The sequence below is a fragment of the Trachymyrmex cornetzi genome, unplaced genomic scaffold (assembly GCF_001594075.2).
Source record: "Trachymyrmex cornetzi isolate Tcor2-1 unplaced genomic scaffold, Tcor1.1 scaffold121, whole genome shotgun sequence".
NCBI lineage: Eukaryota > Metazoa > Arthropoda > Insecta > Hymenoptera > Formicidae > Trachymyrmex > Trachymyrmex cornetzi.
The window spans coordinates 143031-160501 of NW_017295773.1; the positions used below are offsets into that span (position 1 = coordinate 143031).

The window sequence follows — 17471 nt, forward strand, 5'->3', positions numbered from 1 at the left end:
CTGCAACCGGTGATTCCAGAATATGCGTTTTAAAGCATATTACACACGCGCAGTGATAACAAGCGACTCTTCAGCCTGTGACAGCTTCGTGTACCGATAGTATCGTCTGCCCGTAGTATCAAGCCATTCGTTTTAGCGGCCGCGAAAGACTGCCGCAGATGGATATCCCGGTGACATCGATCCGACGACAATGACTTGGGATCTCCTCACCGTGATGACCACCGGCGGAGTCGGGGAAAGCCCACCTTGACAGTTTTGGGCACTTCACGGCCAACCCTGAAACTCAGTGAGAGGTTCGGGTTTGGGCTCGAGACTAGGCAGCTGGTACGGTCAGTTTTGCTGTCACAAGCCACCCTCGGGTCAATGTTGAGCCGCGAACTTCATGCGCTTCTGCTTCTGCCGCTGATTGCAGAACCATACTCGTACGACGTTCTTCTTCAAGTCGAGCTTTTCCGCGATCGCCGCGATCTTCTCACCGGACGGCCGCGGCTGCACCGCGAAATACGCCTCTAACGAGCGTTTCTCTGGCGCGGCGATGCTTGTACGTTTCCGTTTCTTTTCGCCGGCCGGTAATACCGAAGGTGCGTCCGGGTCGCGTCGCTTATTCTTCGCCTGGGCCTCCGCCTCCTCCAGCCACGCCTGGAGGATCGGCTTCAGGGCGATCATGTTGTTGTGCGAGAGCGTGAGCGATTCGAAGCGACAGATCGTCGACTGCGAGAGAGCGCCAACACCCGGTAGCTTGAGATTGGCTAGCGCTTTGCCGACATCGGCTTGCGTAACGCCGAGTTTGATGCGCCGTTGTTTGAATCGCTCGGCGAAGGCCTCCAACTCGCGCGGATCGGTATCTGCGTCAGGATGTAGGCCCGCCAGATGATGACTCATCATACCGTTCATGCCGCCGTATACGGACGGACCGTGGATGCCCGCGTGATGCCCCGGTCCACCGCCCGTGCTTTCGGACATTGGTGTCAGTGTTGTCATCGAATTTGCTGGATCCAGCATGTCGAGACTCTCCATTCCTGGATGGCTCATCTGAAACACGCAAATTAATTTTTTCTTTATAATTCATTCGAGTACTCGTTTATCGTTTTGTTAAGAACCTTCTTTTACGTTCGACATTGCCGAAATGTTTTTGGAGTATCTGTTGAAAGTTTTAGTTAGTAGACAACGTTAGTTAGTCGCACGGAATATATTGATGGTGACATCCTTTGACGAGATGATACAAAAGCTCGTGTTCCGTCATGATAATTTTGCTTGTTTCAATCTTGCTAGTAATTATATGCGTATAGGAATAGAATAAGATCTATATTAAAAGCTATATTATTTGGTATTCACTATTTTGTCTTTCCTTTTTCTCTTTTAGAAAACCTACGTGCGTGTGATCGGTCTTAATTTTTTAAATACTCTTCATATACAACGAGATTTTGTAACATACTTAAATATTTCAAAAGAAAAAGATTTCTCTTCTCTCTTTTATCAATATTCTTGGTTTATTCTTTAATATGTGTGATAATTACTAAATTGATAATTAACAATACACATCAATAAAAGGAAATATGTCTGTTGGGTTGATCAACTTCAGCACAGTCGGACTTACATAAAAATTAATTGCTATTTTTTTGTTAATTGCTCTTGATCTTTTGTTTAGCGAATCTCGCTCTCTTTCTCTCTTTCTAAACCAGTATTATTTTTTGCAACTCGGCTGGAGCAACAAATTCGATAATAGAGTAATTAATTAACAATTAAATAGCACTATAAAAAGACGTATTTGTTTTTAATTTTTTGCTATTTCTTATATAGCTGTATTGACTTTAATCTTAAGCTAGCACAGCCATTGTTTTCCGTAAATCGATTGGTATAAAAAAATCGAAATTAAGAACAATTAATTAGAAAAAAAAGAATAACAGGTGGTTTTTATATGTATAAGTCACATTTGATCAAAGCTAAATCAGCTTAATAGACCTAAAGAAAATCTATAATTAATTTAAGATAATTGTTTATAATGACCGTTTTCTAGCAAAAAAGACAGTGAGTTATTTCATCCTCATTTAACATTAGAAAACAAGAATGAAATGATTCACTATGTTACAGTGTTTTTTTTTTTTAGAGAAAAGCTCAATACCAATTTAGCATTAATAATATCTAAATTAAACACATATTGTGGAACAGAGATATTAAAAACAATTTATTAAAACCATTTATTAAAAAAAAAAAAAAGTTAATATTGATAGCACTTTCTAATTATTAAAAAGTGATATTAATAATTAAATATGTTAACATAACGATATCTTGCATTGGAAAAATTCGAGGTATTCGCTTCACGTATGCATATTATTCAAGAAAATATGTAATATAAAGTGAAACGTATAAATTTGGAGGTGTTTGAAAGGCCTGCTGAAAGGCCGAATGCGTATCGTATCGTCGAGTTTGCGGAAATGCGTTTTGATGAAGCACCATCGTGGTGTGGGAGAGATATGAATGAAGGGGATAAAAAGCAAAGTTAGGTCGAGTGCGGTAGAGAGAGTAGGAAATATGTACAAGCTAACACGTATAATTATGCTACACGTGCCGCGACCGTCGTCACGAATGCAAAACGCACCTCCAGCATAACTCTTTACAAATTATTTATGAACTTCTTTCATATTTTTCTTCTTTTACACTCTGCTGTTGCATAGAGCACGTGCTGTGGCATGCTATTAACTCGTTTTCTTAAAGCCAATATCGGATATTCATCTGTTGAAATGAAACGGAAAATGCATTGCCACGAGTCAAATACGATAAATCGCAAATTAAGGACGAATAAATGAGAAAGTTATTTTTTGAAATGATGTTTTGTATATTTGGAAAAAGTACGAAGAAAGTATCTTCTCATTTTTTGTTTCTTATTCCCTTTGAATTTGGCCTGTTTTTTTTTTTTTTATAGAAATGCTCCAATATACGCATACTATAATTTTTATTCAAATTGATTGATTTTTTCAATTAACTTATTTTAATTGTTAATCTGCTTCAGTACATAATTTATTTATTGCGTTCTCTACGTACTTAAGTATGTAAGGTACCACGCATACGCGTATGATCTTGTTTACACACATGAAATTGTCTAGTCTCACGAGAGTATACTGAATTAACTAGACGCCAACACAGCAACGGTTTTGACCGTGGGGACAGAACATGTAATTAGAATTAGTTCACACGTATATTTCAGAAATAAAATTGTTCTTCATGCAAGTACAATAAACTTATTAGACAATAATTTATATCGCAAATGACAGTAATTGTCGATATAGCATATATGTGTGCGATTGTTTAAGGATTTTATTGTAAAATAGCTTTTTATTTTCGTAAATGGAAATGTATTATATATGTGTCAAAATCTATTTGTGTCAAATGCATAATGAAATGCGAATGAATTAGTTGTTGAATCATCCCTTAATTATGAGACCTGTCTACATTTTAATTAGCTAATTTCTTCCGTTTGTGTATATTCTTCTAATGAATTATTCTTAGCTTTGTATACGTAAAACTGCATCGTGTTCGGGTAGCACGTAACACTAAGTATAGCGCCAAAATCACTATAAAAATCGCTACTAAAAATATCCACGTCGTTCTCAATCCGGCCATTACCTCACGAACATACATAAACGCTTATACGACCTCGTCGAGGCTTATACACACATACACGTACACGCGTAGGCAACACGCGCATCATCTATTCTCATGAGAACGGCAGTATAGTGAGCTAACTGGATGGCACGGTTTCGGTCGGCGGTGGTGCCCTGGGATAGCGCAGTTACATCAGAAATGCAGGGGGGTTGCGCTGCATGGACGTTGGCGGGCAGCGTGGAAAAGGCAGAAGGTGGAAGCTGTCGGGAGCACCGGTAGCAAATATACAAGCATACAAATATTTCATCATTACGCTGACACGATGGTAGGGTTAGCCGGCTCCTATGTTTTGCTCTTTCTCCTTGCTCTATTGCCCACCTCACCCCTAATTTTTCTTTCTTCCCTCCTTGTATTCGCTCTCGATCCGCGCGCACATACGGATCTCACGCGTTACGCGTGCCCACTTGCTGTTTTTACATCAGTTCGACGTTTGTTTTTGCCTTTCTGCTTTCTTTCCTACTATATACGTGTATTTAAAATCTTTTTATTACTCATCAATTCCTTCTATACGTCTAACTTATGTAGGTACGCGTGTTCTTCTTTTTTTTCAATACGGTCAAAATACTGCGCATTTATTAAAACTCAATGCTCTCAAGCACAGTTGAATATCGTATGAAGTTGAAATTGAATAGTTATGGGATTTGATTTGCTCCATCGCTGAAATTAAAAATCATTTATATTTTTTTTCGCTTACATCGTTTTCAGTCCAAAAATCTATAAGAGACACGTAGTCCGGTCCAAAGTAATTGAAAAAATATTTTTTTTAAACTAGTGTCATTAAAATTGATCAAAAATAGAATTTTATTTCTCTTAATTGATTTATTCTCGTCGGTATATAATTTGGAATTGTAATTGTTTATACATGTCTTTTTGAAAAACGATGATCTCTCACTAGTTACTGGTTATTGTGACGAATATTATCTTAGTGGTTGAATTGAGAGGAAGGTTGCACGTCTCGAGATTTGAATTCGGATCCCAACTGAGGTAATATTTCTCGCAACAAATTATTTTGAGATATTTATTAGCATCAAATTGTTAATATCCTTCTAAAATATTTATCAGCATCAATATCATTAAATTGCTTGTCAATTTAATATATGATTACTACCTTAGTTCTGTTCATGCAGAATTCAAGACGGGAAAATATTTTGGCGCGCAGTCTGCAGAATTGAATATGTATAGGCATATGAATTCACACCGCGACACATTTAAATACCAAAATCCCCTTTTTGCCCGAAAATAGGATTATTTATCCTAATTGATTATTAAGATACTTTAATAGTCTAATTTGTTACAACTATTTCGCGCTGAATTTTGTTAAAGTTTACAGCATCAAAAAATCAAGTCAGAAAATTGAATTTATAAAACGGAGCTGGTAGTAGAACAAATGGCGCAATAGAAATAATGATCAATTTAAAGCACAAAGTTGTACATAATTTACATCTAACAAGTGGAGTCGAGGAAAAGGAGAGAAAGCGATTTATGACGATAAAATCACGTACGCAAATCCCACAGAAAGCCGACACGCGAGAAGTTGAACAAAACCCATATTGAACCCTCGCCGCAGACGCAGGTCCCGTGGACCCTTAGAATTCATTGCTCTCTATCTGGGGTTAAAGGGGGGGGGGGGGGGGAAAAATATACAAGCAACACGCCCCTACATTTAAGAACATCATTCCGGATCGATGCGCATTGGTTACCCGGCGTCGTCCTCCCATTGTGCTTCTATCATCAGCATCAGATTGCTCAAATTAGCATAAGGTACACGAGGCAACAAATTGAAATGCAATTCGCACGAAATCATATATGTATTATTGTGACCGTATCTAAACGGCATAATCACGGCACCGCGACTGCACTGCTGTTGCACGATTATGAACGACGGTTGTAAATATAATGCGGCTTATTAACCATTAAAACGCAGAAAATTAAAATCGTTGTCTGCATTGTTCGCGATATTAACAAATAAACTGCGTAAATTAAATTTTTCAATCTGCCGATTAAATATGAATTCAAAATTAATTGCCGCGCGTAATTAATTATTAGCAACGATTTTAACCGACCGTTGGATTCGTTGCATTTTATGGATGTACCATCCCCCAGCTTGTATACGGGGGTTTACGAAATGGCAATAGCAGCCTTCAGCTTTTATCACGATAATTATCTTGCACGAATAATACTATTTTTCTTTTATTATCAACGATTAAATCTCAGTACATAGTTACGATATCTAATGCAAGAATAAGAATAGAAATGCAAAATGGATAAACCATTTGATTTGATATTCGCAGTTAAATGTAGCCGCGATATGTATATTCCATACAATATTTAAACAGCTTAGTTTGCGCGATTAATATTGTCCATTTTTTTCTTCACAAAAATATATAAGAGAGATTTCTTACTTTTAATAAAAGCTTTTTATCGATTTGTAAAGAAAGAGTACATCTATATAGTTTATTTATTGACACAACATTAAATAAGACAATACGTGTTCACTTTCTAACATTGTATTGTAGAATGTAATATGTACGATAGAATAAAATATATCAAAAATGCGGACTCACAAGGAGGTGTGATTGTACCTGATGATGTGGCCGGTTATTCGGGTGGGGGGTAGGCATATGTGCTCCGTGATGATACACAGATACGGGATCGTGCTTCAGCGGCATTGGTGTCCCAGCGTTGTGCTTTCCCAAATCTGCCGCCAAAGCCTCCGCTCTTGAAAGTAAGCCATCTTGCAGACCACTATTCAAGCCACCGAATAAATCACCCTGAAACACAAAGTGTTACAATATGTTACTTATTGATTAAAGCATTAAGTAATGTTTTGACAATCAGATAACTTGAATTTGTACTATTTGTTACATTGTGATCTAATTGCGTCTTCCTAATTTTTACACTTCATGTATTTGCAGTTATATGCCTTTTATAATTTAAAACATTTTTTTTAAATTCAGCATAATTAATAATGCATTAATTTTTTCACGATTTTAATTACTGATTGTCACTGCTATTTTTGTGATATTTAAAAAGACCATCATATAATATTATTAATAATACTTTTGACTTGTAAATAGAGATTGGGATCATTAATTGAATAAATATTTTAATGATAAATTAGGAGATCTTTTTCAGTTTTCATATGCCAAATTTATTTGAATATTTACATATAAAATTCATATTAACGTGCACATATAATTTTTTGTTTGTTTGTCGCTAATTTAGTATTTATTTATTCGCATTTAATTACAAGCGCAAAGGAAAACAGATTAAATATCGTAATTTGCAAATGTAAATTGATTTACTTTATATGAGGATAGTGCACAAATAATGATTAGTTATAGCCTATTATTTATTATATAAATTTTTGTTGAATTTTATCCATTTGACGTTATCTGGGCAACAATGAGCTTGTATATTGGATGGCAACATGGCTGTGCGATCGATAGCCTAAAAATAGTTTTATTATCCGAGATGTTCGCGTATTGCAAGTTTTTTAGGCTCAGACACAAATTTTCTATTATTTAAGCTGAATTTTTTAATTTTTCCAAAATATTATATTATTTTGTTATACAAATTTAATTTTATATATTTCAAAGTAGACAATTAAATAAATAATATTCGTAAAGGACTCTTAATAATAATAAAAATTAAATATGAAAACAAGGCATGTAAGAGTCAATACCAACGCACAATATTAAAAAATAATCAGAATTCTATTACATTACATTAAATAACATTACATAAATTCCATTGCAAAATATTACATGTTTCGGTCTTTATATTAGACCCTCTTCAGATATATGTTAAATATAAAATTGTTACACTACTTCGAAAACGCTGAATAAAATTCAATAGTAAACCACGTCAACGAATGAACATAAACCAAAGGTATCGAAATTGTTTGACAAAAGGTTGGATGGCCGATTGAACAGAATTTCTTGATGTTCTAACAAAATTCTACAGTTAATTAATTCAATAATCACTCAAGCAAACACGATAGAACACTCACCATTATATGTCAACAATTTATAAACTCGAAAACGAAATATTCATAATCTTCTTGTCAGTCAGTGTCATAGCAAATAATAATTAATATTCGTCATAATGTAAAATTACAGAGTCCAATTCCATTAAATTATATTTTTCAATAATAGACAATCAAAGTATAAAAATTGTAGAGAGTCCAGAGATAAAATTACATATGTATAACTGTTTCAACTGACAAACCCTGACTAACAGAAAATTACTTACATTAGTATGATCTTGGCTATACAAAGTTAAATTTGTTTACAATAGGAATGTATGCCTTATGTAAGCCCTCAGTGTCGGTTTGAAGATTGATGCTATTCTTTTGTTCTTTTATATGGAGCATCTCGGAAATTAATCGCTTATGGTAACAAGGTTCCTCATCAAGAACTTCTATTTCATCCCAATTGAAATCACGATTACTCTCTAATCTATGTTCTGTTATAACTGACCGAGACGAAGTGTTCCAACGTATATGATTTCGGTGTTCAGCAATACGTGTTCTTAGCTGTCTACTCGTCTGTAGACAATTAAACAAAATTTTTTTTTTGGACATTAATACCTATTAATTTTGATTTAAACAAATGTATAGGTATATTGTAAATACTAAAAAAAGATATTTATTATCTAAAAACATTTTCTTATTCATTTCATTATATTTTTAATTATAACTTCAGATAATTATAATTTGGGATAGCGCAACGGATACATGTATATAAAATTTTGAAAAAATTATTTTAAACGATAGAAAACTAGTAAAAATTTCTAATGTAGGATGAATTGGATGATATTGCGTTATATAAACTTTATATTGAAACGTCAAATTGTTTTTTCTCGAAAGCGAGTTTATTTGAACAACAGTCATGATAACTTGCGAATGCAGGCTTGTAAAAGAATACAAGTTTTATCGAAACATCTCGTCATTTGAACTATGAATATATATTGCCGTAAGAAAAAAATATCTCTGACGGTAAGGGAACGTTTCTTTCAGGACTCGTGTTTATACAACCCTTCTAGTACTTAATATGAATAGAATAGTATTCCTACAATTTGGTTATCTATTATGAAATTATCCTATACATGACAAAAAATAACAAGGAATACGCGTAATAATCTACTCTTGTAAAAACAATTTTCATAGTTAATGCGCGATATTCGGTATTAAAGATGTATATATATATATATATATATATATATATACACACAAATATATATATATAATATTTTTGTGTATATAGTATTTTTCAGTGTAATAGAAACAACAGATATGTGTAATTGGAAAAACGACGATATTTGCACGGATTAATGGTATTAGATTACAATCCCCCCGAGCCCGGTAACGTCATTGTATTAGCGCATGTACACATGCCCTATGATGTTCGGTAATCAAATTCATCCGTTACACTGGAATCGATCTGAAGGATGGATACTTGACCGAGTCCCCCTCGGGACGGTGGACAGAATATATCCGTCAGTATCGCGCAGTGGTGAAACTGGACGAGCCGGGGGGAGGATCATCCCGATTCCCTTTCGCGTGTTTGGAGATCCGGTCCCCCTCGGCGGAGTCAACATTTAATGGTAACGAAAATAGCTTAAACTACGCTACGGCGAAATTTATGAGCAGTGCAGAACGGAGTAACAAGGGGGGTGGGTGTGATTTCATTTCATGGCGCGTTATGTGCTAGGAGGGTTGGACCAAAATTCCCTTTTTGTAACTTGCCGATTTTTAAAAGAATTTCGTGAATGCGTAACTACATATTCTATATACGTATAATACATATACGTATTCTATATTAATTTTTCGGACATCAATGTTTCTCAATCGATATACTATGTAATTTTTTAATCTTTGACATAATATGTAGTTTTTTAAACTTTTTATTGAATTATTTTATTTTCTTTCTTCTATTATTGTCTTTGAAAAAAAAAGAGAACTCGTAACAGTTTTATTTATTTATAACGAAATATTCGAAACTCTCTCGATAAGATATGAATTACTGATGTAAAATTATACTGATGTAAACTAATTAAAATTTATGTAACTTGATATCGATTACTGTGTTATGTCGACTTTATAGCTGCAGTCAATTTGTTTCCATCTACTCTTTGTTATTGATTAAAGTAACTTTTTTAGGGGAATATCTTAATGAAAGCTGTACATTGCATTCATAGCCTCATATCACTTAGACTTGTCTGTACACCGAGGTGAGATCGATATTATATGGGACATTCTGCATCAACTACATCTGTCACTTGCGACATGTTACTAGGTTCGATCTACGTTCAAAGAATATCGCAGTTATAAGTTGTATATAACTTATAACATGCCTTTGAAGCCATTTCAATACGAACATATTTTTCAAATCTACGTTTAAACAAAATTTGCAGTTTCGCTAATACGAAATGTCGTCTAATATAAAATGTTAGCCTTACTAAACATTATCTCATTATTGTCTCAATGATTTCGCGTGTAAAACGAATCAGTATAGTTTAAACTATTTCTGTTGGCTTTTCTTTCTTCTATTAAGTAATATTAATTAATAATTACTGATTTTCTCTATTCGTGTAAAGATTCGTGTGCTTCGTGTAACTTGTTATTTGATGACATTAATGAATCGTTAATCGTATAAACAAACTAATTTTCAAATATAAACAAATTGAATGAGTTTGCTGGATTCTACGATATGTACTACATATAATTTATTATTATGAATGTACATAAAAATTGTTAATTTAATAACAATATTTACGTACAAATCTTCGACATAGCTACAGTTTCTGTAATATCTCTTAAAAGAAAGCATTATATATACGCTGAAATATATATATATATATATATATATATAAACAAATTCCAGTATTTATCGAATAATAATTAATTAGCGATAGAATGCGTATCTAACGATCTGCATGATCACAATTGATAAACAAGATTATTATTTTTATGATGAAATATATTCACAGAAAATAATTAGACAAATTTTTCAAAATTTTTTTTTACATGTTACGATTTTCTCAGAAATTGTTTTATGTTGCAATATAAATTTATCAAAATACGACACGACAACAATAATTTTAAATAACGTGGATTTGAATGTTTACATATACATTCTGAAATTATGATTAACATTGTTACGTAAAACATGTATTCTCTTATTTATTATCATATATCTTATACTAATGTTATACATGAAGTGACGGTATTTCTTTAAAAGTTTTATTATCCTCTTCATCAACTCTTTATTATCCGTAACCCGCCAAGCCTACTACCCCTGTCCAGATTAATCCGTAAGAGTTATCAAAATATCGTTAGCTTGGACGGCGGGTAAAGCTAAAAGTGATTCACTGCCCACTTATTTCATTACGACCTGTAATGTCCGCATTGCCCGATCAATGTTTCATGCGGAAACCACTGGCGTGTTCTAGCGCTTCGATTATTTATGAACTCCTCGTGTCTTCGTCGAGTACGGCGTACCTACGACTGTCTCTAGGTTGCTGAACTGCCGTCACTCTTTTTAATTCCGAAATTCCCCTCTCGCTATCTTACCGTTTGTTGTACTTTCCGTAACGAAATGCGAAGCTGCATCTCGACAGAATTGACAATTAAAATGCTACTAAAAGAGGAAAATATAAAATGAAAAATATAGAATATATGTCTTGTTTGTCACACAGATATATGTCTACATAAATTATTTGAATTTTGTACATAAAACAAAATGAAGAAAACGAAAACTTTTAATGGAAGCAGCTGTTAATTAAATATTTTTTTTACGCATTTTGTCTAATTTATCAAATATTCTTCCCGTTTAATTTTTCTCATAAATTGAGCTCTACGCGATGATGAAAAACTTGAAAATTGCTGAAAACTTGAATGTAATTTCTAAAGAATGAAAAAAAGCGTCAAGTTTACGAATAAATTTACGAATAAAACCATTTACTGTGTGAGTATGTGAAAGTACGATTAAAATAATTACTTGTTCGTAGAAGTATTAGAGTGAGACGTAATACTTTCCCGCGGGAAGTTGTATCCATAATGACAACGTTTTTCACGCGGACATGCTGCTTAATCGAAGCATTAGCAGGGCAATAAATTACGATTCGTGACTATATATATAAGGGGCAAGGATGGACCCTCCTTTAACGTAACACTTGAACAGTCACTCGATCTTCATACGTGCACACATACATGTGTATACACACGTCTGCAATAGTCGAAATTACCAAAGTTGGGAAGAAGGTTCTAAAGTCTCTCTCACACTTACTACTTTTTTTATTTGTACAACGAATTAGGTTTTTTTCGTGTTCACATACCGTCATCTGAATCGAACTTAGTTAAAATGCCGAGTCTATCTTTATTTAGGACCATGCATTAATTAACGAGCTAAATATTATCATAATATGTATACTATTATAGTGCTGATTACCGCAAGCATAAAAAAATTAATCTTTCTCCTCGCTGTTATTTTCTTCTCTTGTATATAATATCTGCTTAATGTGTTTAAAAAGATTTATAAAATCACGCGCATTGATAACATAATATAAAACGTTTGTATGTTGTGGACGAAGCTTAATAGTGCCACCAAGAATACAGATTGCTCTTATTAGCTACATAGTTAACACTTGCTACTGTTGTTTAGCAAAGTTTCTTCCCCTTTGCGCGATTCTCTGCAAACGTCGTCGCGGTTAATAGAGTCATTTTTCGATGCGGCCGACCCTTGCGGTCGAGATACGTCTTCTAGAAGTAAGGTATTATGAGGATTAGGCAATTACAATTGAATTATCAGACCCTGCAAGCCCTCCGCATAATTTATTCCATCGTCCGACGGTGGGTCTGATTAAGTGGCTAACATATAACTGATAACAAGACTGTATAGCGCAGGATCAGGGAGTGGTTTGAAATTATAATTTAGAAAGACGATCCGAAAAAAGACATTATAAAATAAATAATGTTTCTTAATTTTTCATCACGTTTTCTCGAGAATGTTAATAATGCTCGCTTGGCTGATTATTTTCAAGAAATATCTATTAGAATATTAATAACGTTTTCTATATTGTCAACTATTCTAAAGAAGACGTAAAATTATCGCGTACAAATTCCAAAATATATAAGCAGAGTACGTCTCTTTTTTTCTGAGGAATCCACGGTGTAAAGGCATTAGCGAAATAAGTCGATTATATATAATTGCAGATATTCTGTGTAATTCATTCGTATCAGATGCGCGTAATCGTTTGTCTATCAAGGTACTGTTCCTTGGAAAATCGTATTTCAACAGAAAACCAATTCTCTTAATCCATTTCGCTCGGGAAGCAGACGAATGCAAAATTAGATGTGCCCCGGACACATCAATATGGTACATAAACCTTCGAACGTGTGCACAAAATCAATTAGCAATTAAAGCTCAGTCGTGTCTGAGCCAAGCGGTTAGTCAGAGAACCGTCCGCGAGATTCGATCGATAAATGCCGCCAAGTAGCGCATCCGTCGCGTCAATAAGATACGAATAGCACGGCATCAATACTAATTGTAAGAGGGGCGCATTAGTAGCGCGAATGAAAAAAATAAAATAAAATCTCACCACGCGGCGTGTGCGGTTCAATTACGTATCATCCGTATACGAAATTGATTAGCGATCAGCTCGCGGTTACTACGAGTCCGAATGCGGAGTGCAGAGAGCGCGCCACGGACCCGTCGGCTATCGGATATCGCAAATTGGGACAATTACGTTATTTCCGTCCGATAACCTACATCACGGAGTAGTCTGACGCATGAATAAGTAAATTCTTCCAGAAAATCTGACGTCTGACACGAAAACGGGGAGACTGTTCAAATTATCACTTGCATGGCGGAGTACCTACTGTCTAGAGTAAAGAACATTATTCGTGGGCTTCTCGCGCTGTGGGTCCATCAAATTCAGTTTCATTCGTAGCGCAGACGCGACTCGACCCCGCGGCCGCCGTCGCCTCCACCGCCTTCTCCACTGTTTCCGCCACCGCCGACGATTTATAATAGCGCTGTTACACTCCGCTCCCTTAACGACGTTAATATTAAGCGTTGCTATTGTCGCTAATACTATCATATTAACGTCTTTTTATGTCCGTGGTACGCCGTGACGCTGTGACTTGCGGCTACATCTCGTCTCTGATATTATTGTTGTTAAATCTGCGTTATCGATTTCCATTTCCGCTGTGTTCAATCATTCCGTTGTGGTCCCATCGTATTATCGTCACGTATTGTTTTGCTCTATCATGTATTATTATTACATATATATGGTATGTTTAACGCGATCACTCTCCGCGTGTCATCTTTATCGATAATGTTCTTCACAAATTTATGCGATATAGATATAATACCTCCTCCGTAAATCGTCATCCCCCCCCATTATTATGTCAATGTATGAAAAAATTCAATACATTGATGTACGAATAATTTCGCGCGGCCATCGAGAGAAGAATGTACGAACGGTAACGAAAAATGCCGGATCGCGTTGATTCCTGTCGCAGCATCGCGAGTATCTGTTGCATCCGTGGTGAGCATAAGTGACACATAGCTCTTTTTACGGTACTCGACTATCGCCTCATCGTATATCTAAATAATCAATTTACTACTGGCCATAATCGTAACCACGAGTTAGCAAGTTTATGCGAGCCTGGCTACCGTAACTACGTGGCTCCGTAAAGCATAAATATTATGAGGCATTTCGTATACAGTAACAGTCTCATAATCTCTTTCTCTTCCCCCTTTTCTCTCTACCTTTCTCTGCCCGTCTCTCCTTCTTTTTCTTCATTACCTCCTCTTTCACTTTTCTCCCTTTCCTTTTCTCCACTTATAATTTTGAGAGAATGAGATCTAATTGAATTTTCACTCTAAGGAAAAGTTTTCAAATTCCCCGTAGAAAGAATCGTCATATGTGTGACAATAAGTATTTTTTATATACTTATATGTACGTATCACATAAGTGTATATAATTTGAAACAGAGTATATATTTATCAGAAACAGAGTATATATTTATTAGAAACATATCATAAAGAGGCTTATTTAATTTTTAACGTCATTTTTTGAAATATTTAGCTCATAAAATGGAAAATAAATATAATGATAAATCAAGTTAAGTATGTGTATATTTTATGTATCTGTATATCTGATAAATCTCGCGTAAACTTTTCCATTTATTAACTTTATAATGTTGCGATATTACGACAACGTAATTGTCGTACATATTAAGCGAATATAATTATTAGAAAGACGACACGTGATGTGTATAACTACATTGTCTCGTCTGCAGACGTCTCAAATAATCGGGTTGTTCTATTAAAATGATATCACGGCGACGTCGTTCCGTAAAGATGTAATTAATCCGTCTAGGCGCTTTATTACTATCTTCTAAATATCTCTATGATTAATAAAACAGTTGACTTTTCTCATAATTTCTCACGATGAATTATATCGTGTTTTAATAATACTATAATATTTATCTCAACATCACGCGGTACAAAGTCAAATTAATCGAATCAACCCCTCTCTAATTTGAAAAACGTGCACAGAGGAAAAAAATAAAAAATAAAAAAAAATATAATTCAGTACTCACATTATGCCTTGGTGACCAAGAATTGCACACAATGGATGCGTCTTCGAATATACGACTCTGCAAAATGAAAAAATGCCATTTCTCATCAGAGTCAAGATTTTCTTATAGTACAGCACTAAACCAATTTTATCTGGATAGTGTTAAATGTATTTTTTTTTTCACGTAGAAATGGCAGCACATGAGATGAAAATCTAAACTAAAAACAGAAAAACGGAAAGACGAGATGTCAAGCGCCAATTTGCAAATATATTTAAATGGATAAACAATTGTTTATTATGTTTTTTATATTATGCAGAAAAGAAATTGTAGTATTTTATGCTGACTAGACGAATATTTTAATAACAATGAATTTAATATTGCTATGACAATAGAATTTTTCAAAATCAATCCACACTTAATCGTCAATTACATTTTTATTTTTGAAAATGTATAACGTAAATGTGATAAATATTTGTTCTTATTGTTGGACTTGGTCTGATTCCGTTCTAAACTTTTAGTGCTTCCTTTTATAACAAAATTAATAATCCGATAATATATATATATCATTGATTATCTACAATGCCAATTTCACAACGTGAAATTTGAGACAACGTGCGATAGAACAGTAGACGTAAAATTAACATTATTGTATCGCGAAAATGTATATTTTGTTAGCGTAGATCCATATGTTCGACAAGGGATGTCACGAGGCCGTTTTAGAGTCCCACGTAGACCACGTAATAAATTTCAATACGCGGCTAATGACCGTAGCCGAGAAGTATTTTCATCCGAATGGAAATCGAACGTGTTATGCGATTTACCTGTCAACGGCACTTAATATTTATCTCGTCTGCATATTTTATTTTTGCCGATCGCGCCGCAGGACACGCACGCGTGCGCGCGACCGTGTGTCGCGCGCAATTGTCCGCTTACACCTATACAGACACATTCACACACACACACACACACACACATAGATACCGACACACGTACATGATATACATACGTATGCATTTATATTATATTTAAAGCGAAGTCGAAAGATTGACAGAATCGGGGCATACCGGCGTCGCGACGCCGTCGCAAATTAAATGAGTCATTTTAGGATTCGCGCAGAACTAGGTAATTCAATATCGTCCTTATTAAAGCGTCGGCCAATTCTGCACTCGCGCGTTTCTTGATGACAATGATTATGTCATTACGGGCACCGAGACTAATATGAATACATCACTCTTCCGAAGAGACGTACTTTATTAACGTGTCACACGTTCCAACGAGTCTGTGGTGATACTTGGAATCGACGTGTACGCACAATATATCATCGAGCTTCGATTGCAGATATACGTGCCACTCAGGGTGCATTTGACATGATTTTTCAATCATTTGTCATCTTCCGCCCGGTGGATATCGGTGCCATTTTTACGCCCGACTGTCAAATATTCATCGAGACAAACAACCGTAAAAAAAAATTGAATAGATTGAACCTTATTTTTCCGTTCGTTTCAGAATTTTAGATGGCGTTTAATGATACTTGATTCAAAACTTGGTTAACGAGATATTTTCGGTTAATTCTGAAGAATTATGAAAAACGTAGCGTCTTTCGTTTCGGCGAATATCAACGTCGTATTTTTGTGCTCATTGACGACATTATCTCGCCATGTTATCCGTCTGACGGCTTGGACATGATATCGTATGATTTGATGTTGTTGGTTTGACATTTTCAATAATTCATCTCGATAATCAGAAATCTAATTGATATCTTGAATATGATTACTGTCATCAACAGAATATAGTTTAGCTTCGATATTTCTCAATACAACAGATAAGCGAATAGAAGCATCCTAAGTTACGTTTCCTTATGAATAAAAGAGATTAAAGTAGATTTAAAGAAAAAAAATGCATGCCTCGACGTTCTCTTCTTCCTTAAACTGTATCGATAAAAGAATTACTTAAAAATTAGCTAGATTTATCAGATGACTGGCATTAACCACAGATAGAATGCTACTTAGTCAAATTCTTTGAACATGGATAATACGCTTACGCAACAATATGCTGTGGCGCATTTAGCATCATACAGTATAACGTACATCATCTCTTAAATTCCATATACGATCGTATATATATGTATATATATATATATATATATATACATATATACGCGAGTGTGAATATGTAGGCATGTGTGCGTTTGTACAGTGCGCGATGGTACTGGCTA

General features: G+C 34.9%; 1 protein-coding gene across 1 annotated transcript in view; it reads right to left on the reverse strand.

Annotated features, from left to right (window-relative positions):
- Window positions 1-360: 360 nt before the first annotated feature.
- The window catches only part of acj6 (abnormal chemosensory protein 6), a 44889-nt gene continuing 27778 nt past the window's right edge, over window positions 361-17471 (reverse strand). Inside the window, exons 2-4 of the mRNA XM_018517373.1 lie at window positions 15278-15334; window positions 6228-6434; window positions 361-1032 (exon numbers count right to left, since the gene is read on the reverse strand). Coding sequence (XP_018372875.1) covers window positions 361-1032; window positions 6228-6434; window positions 15278-15334 — 936 coding nt within the window. The remainder of the gene's footprint in view (window positions 1033-6227; window positions 6435-15277; window positions 15335-17471) is intronic.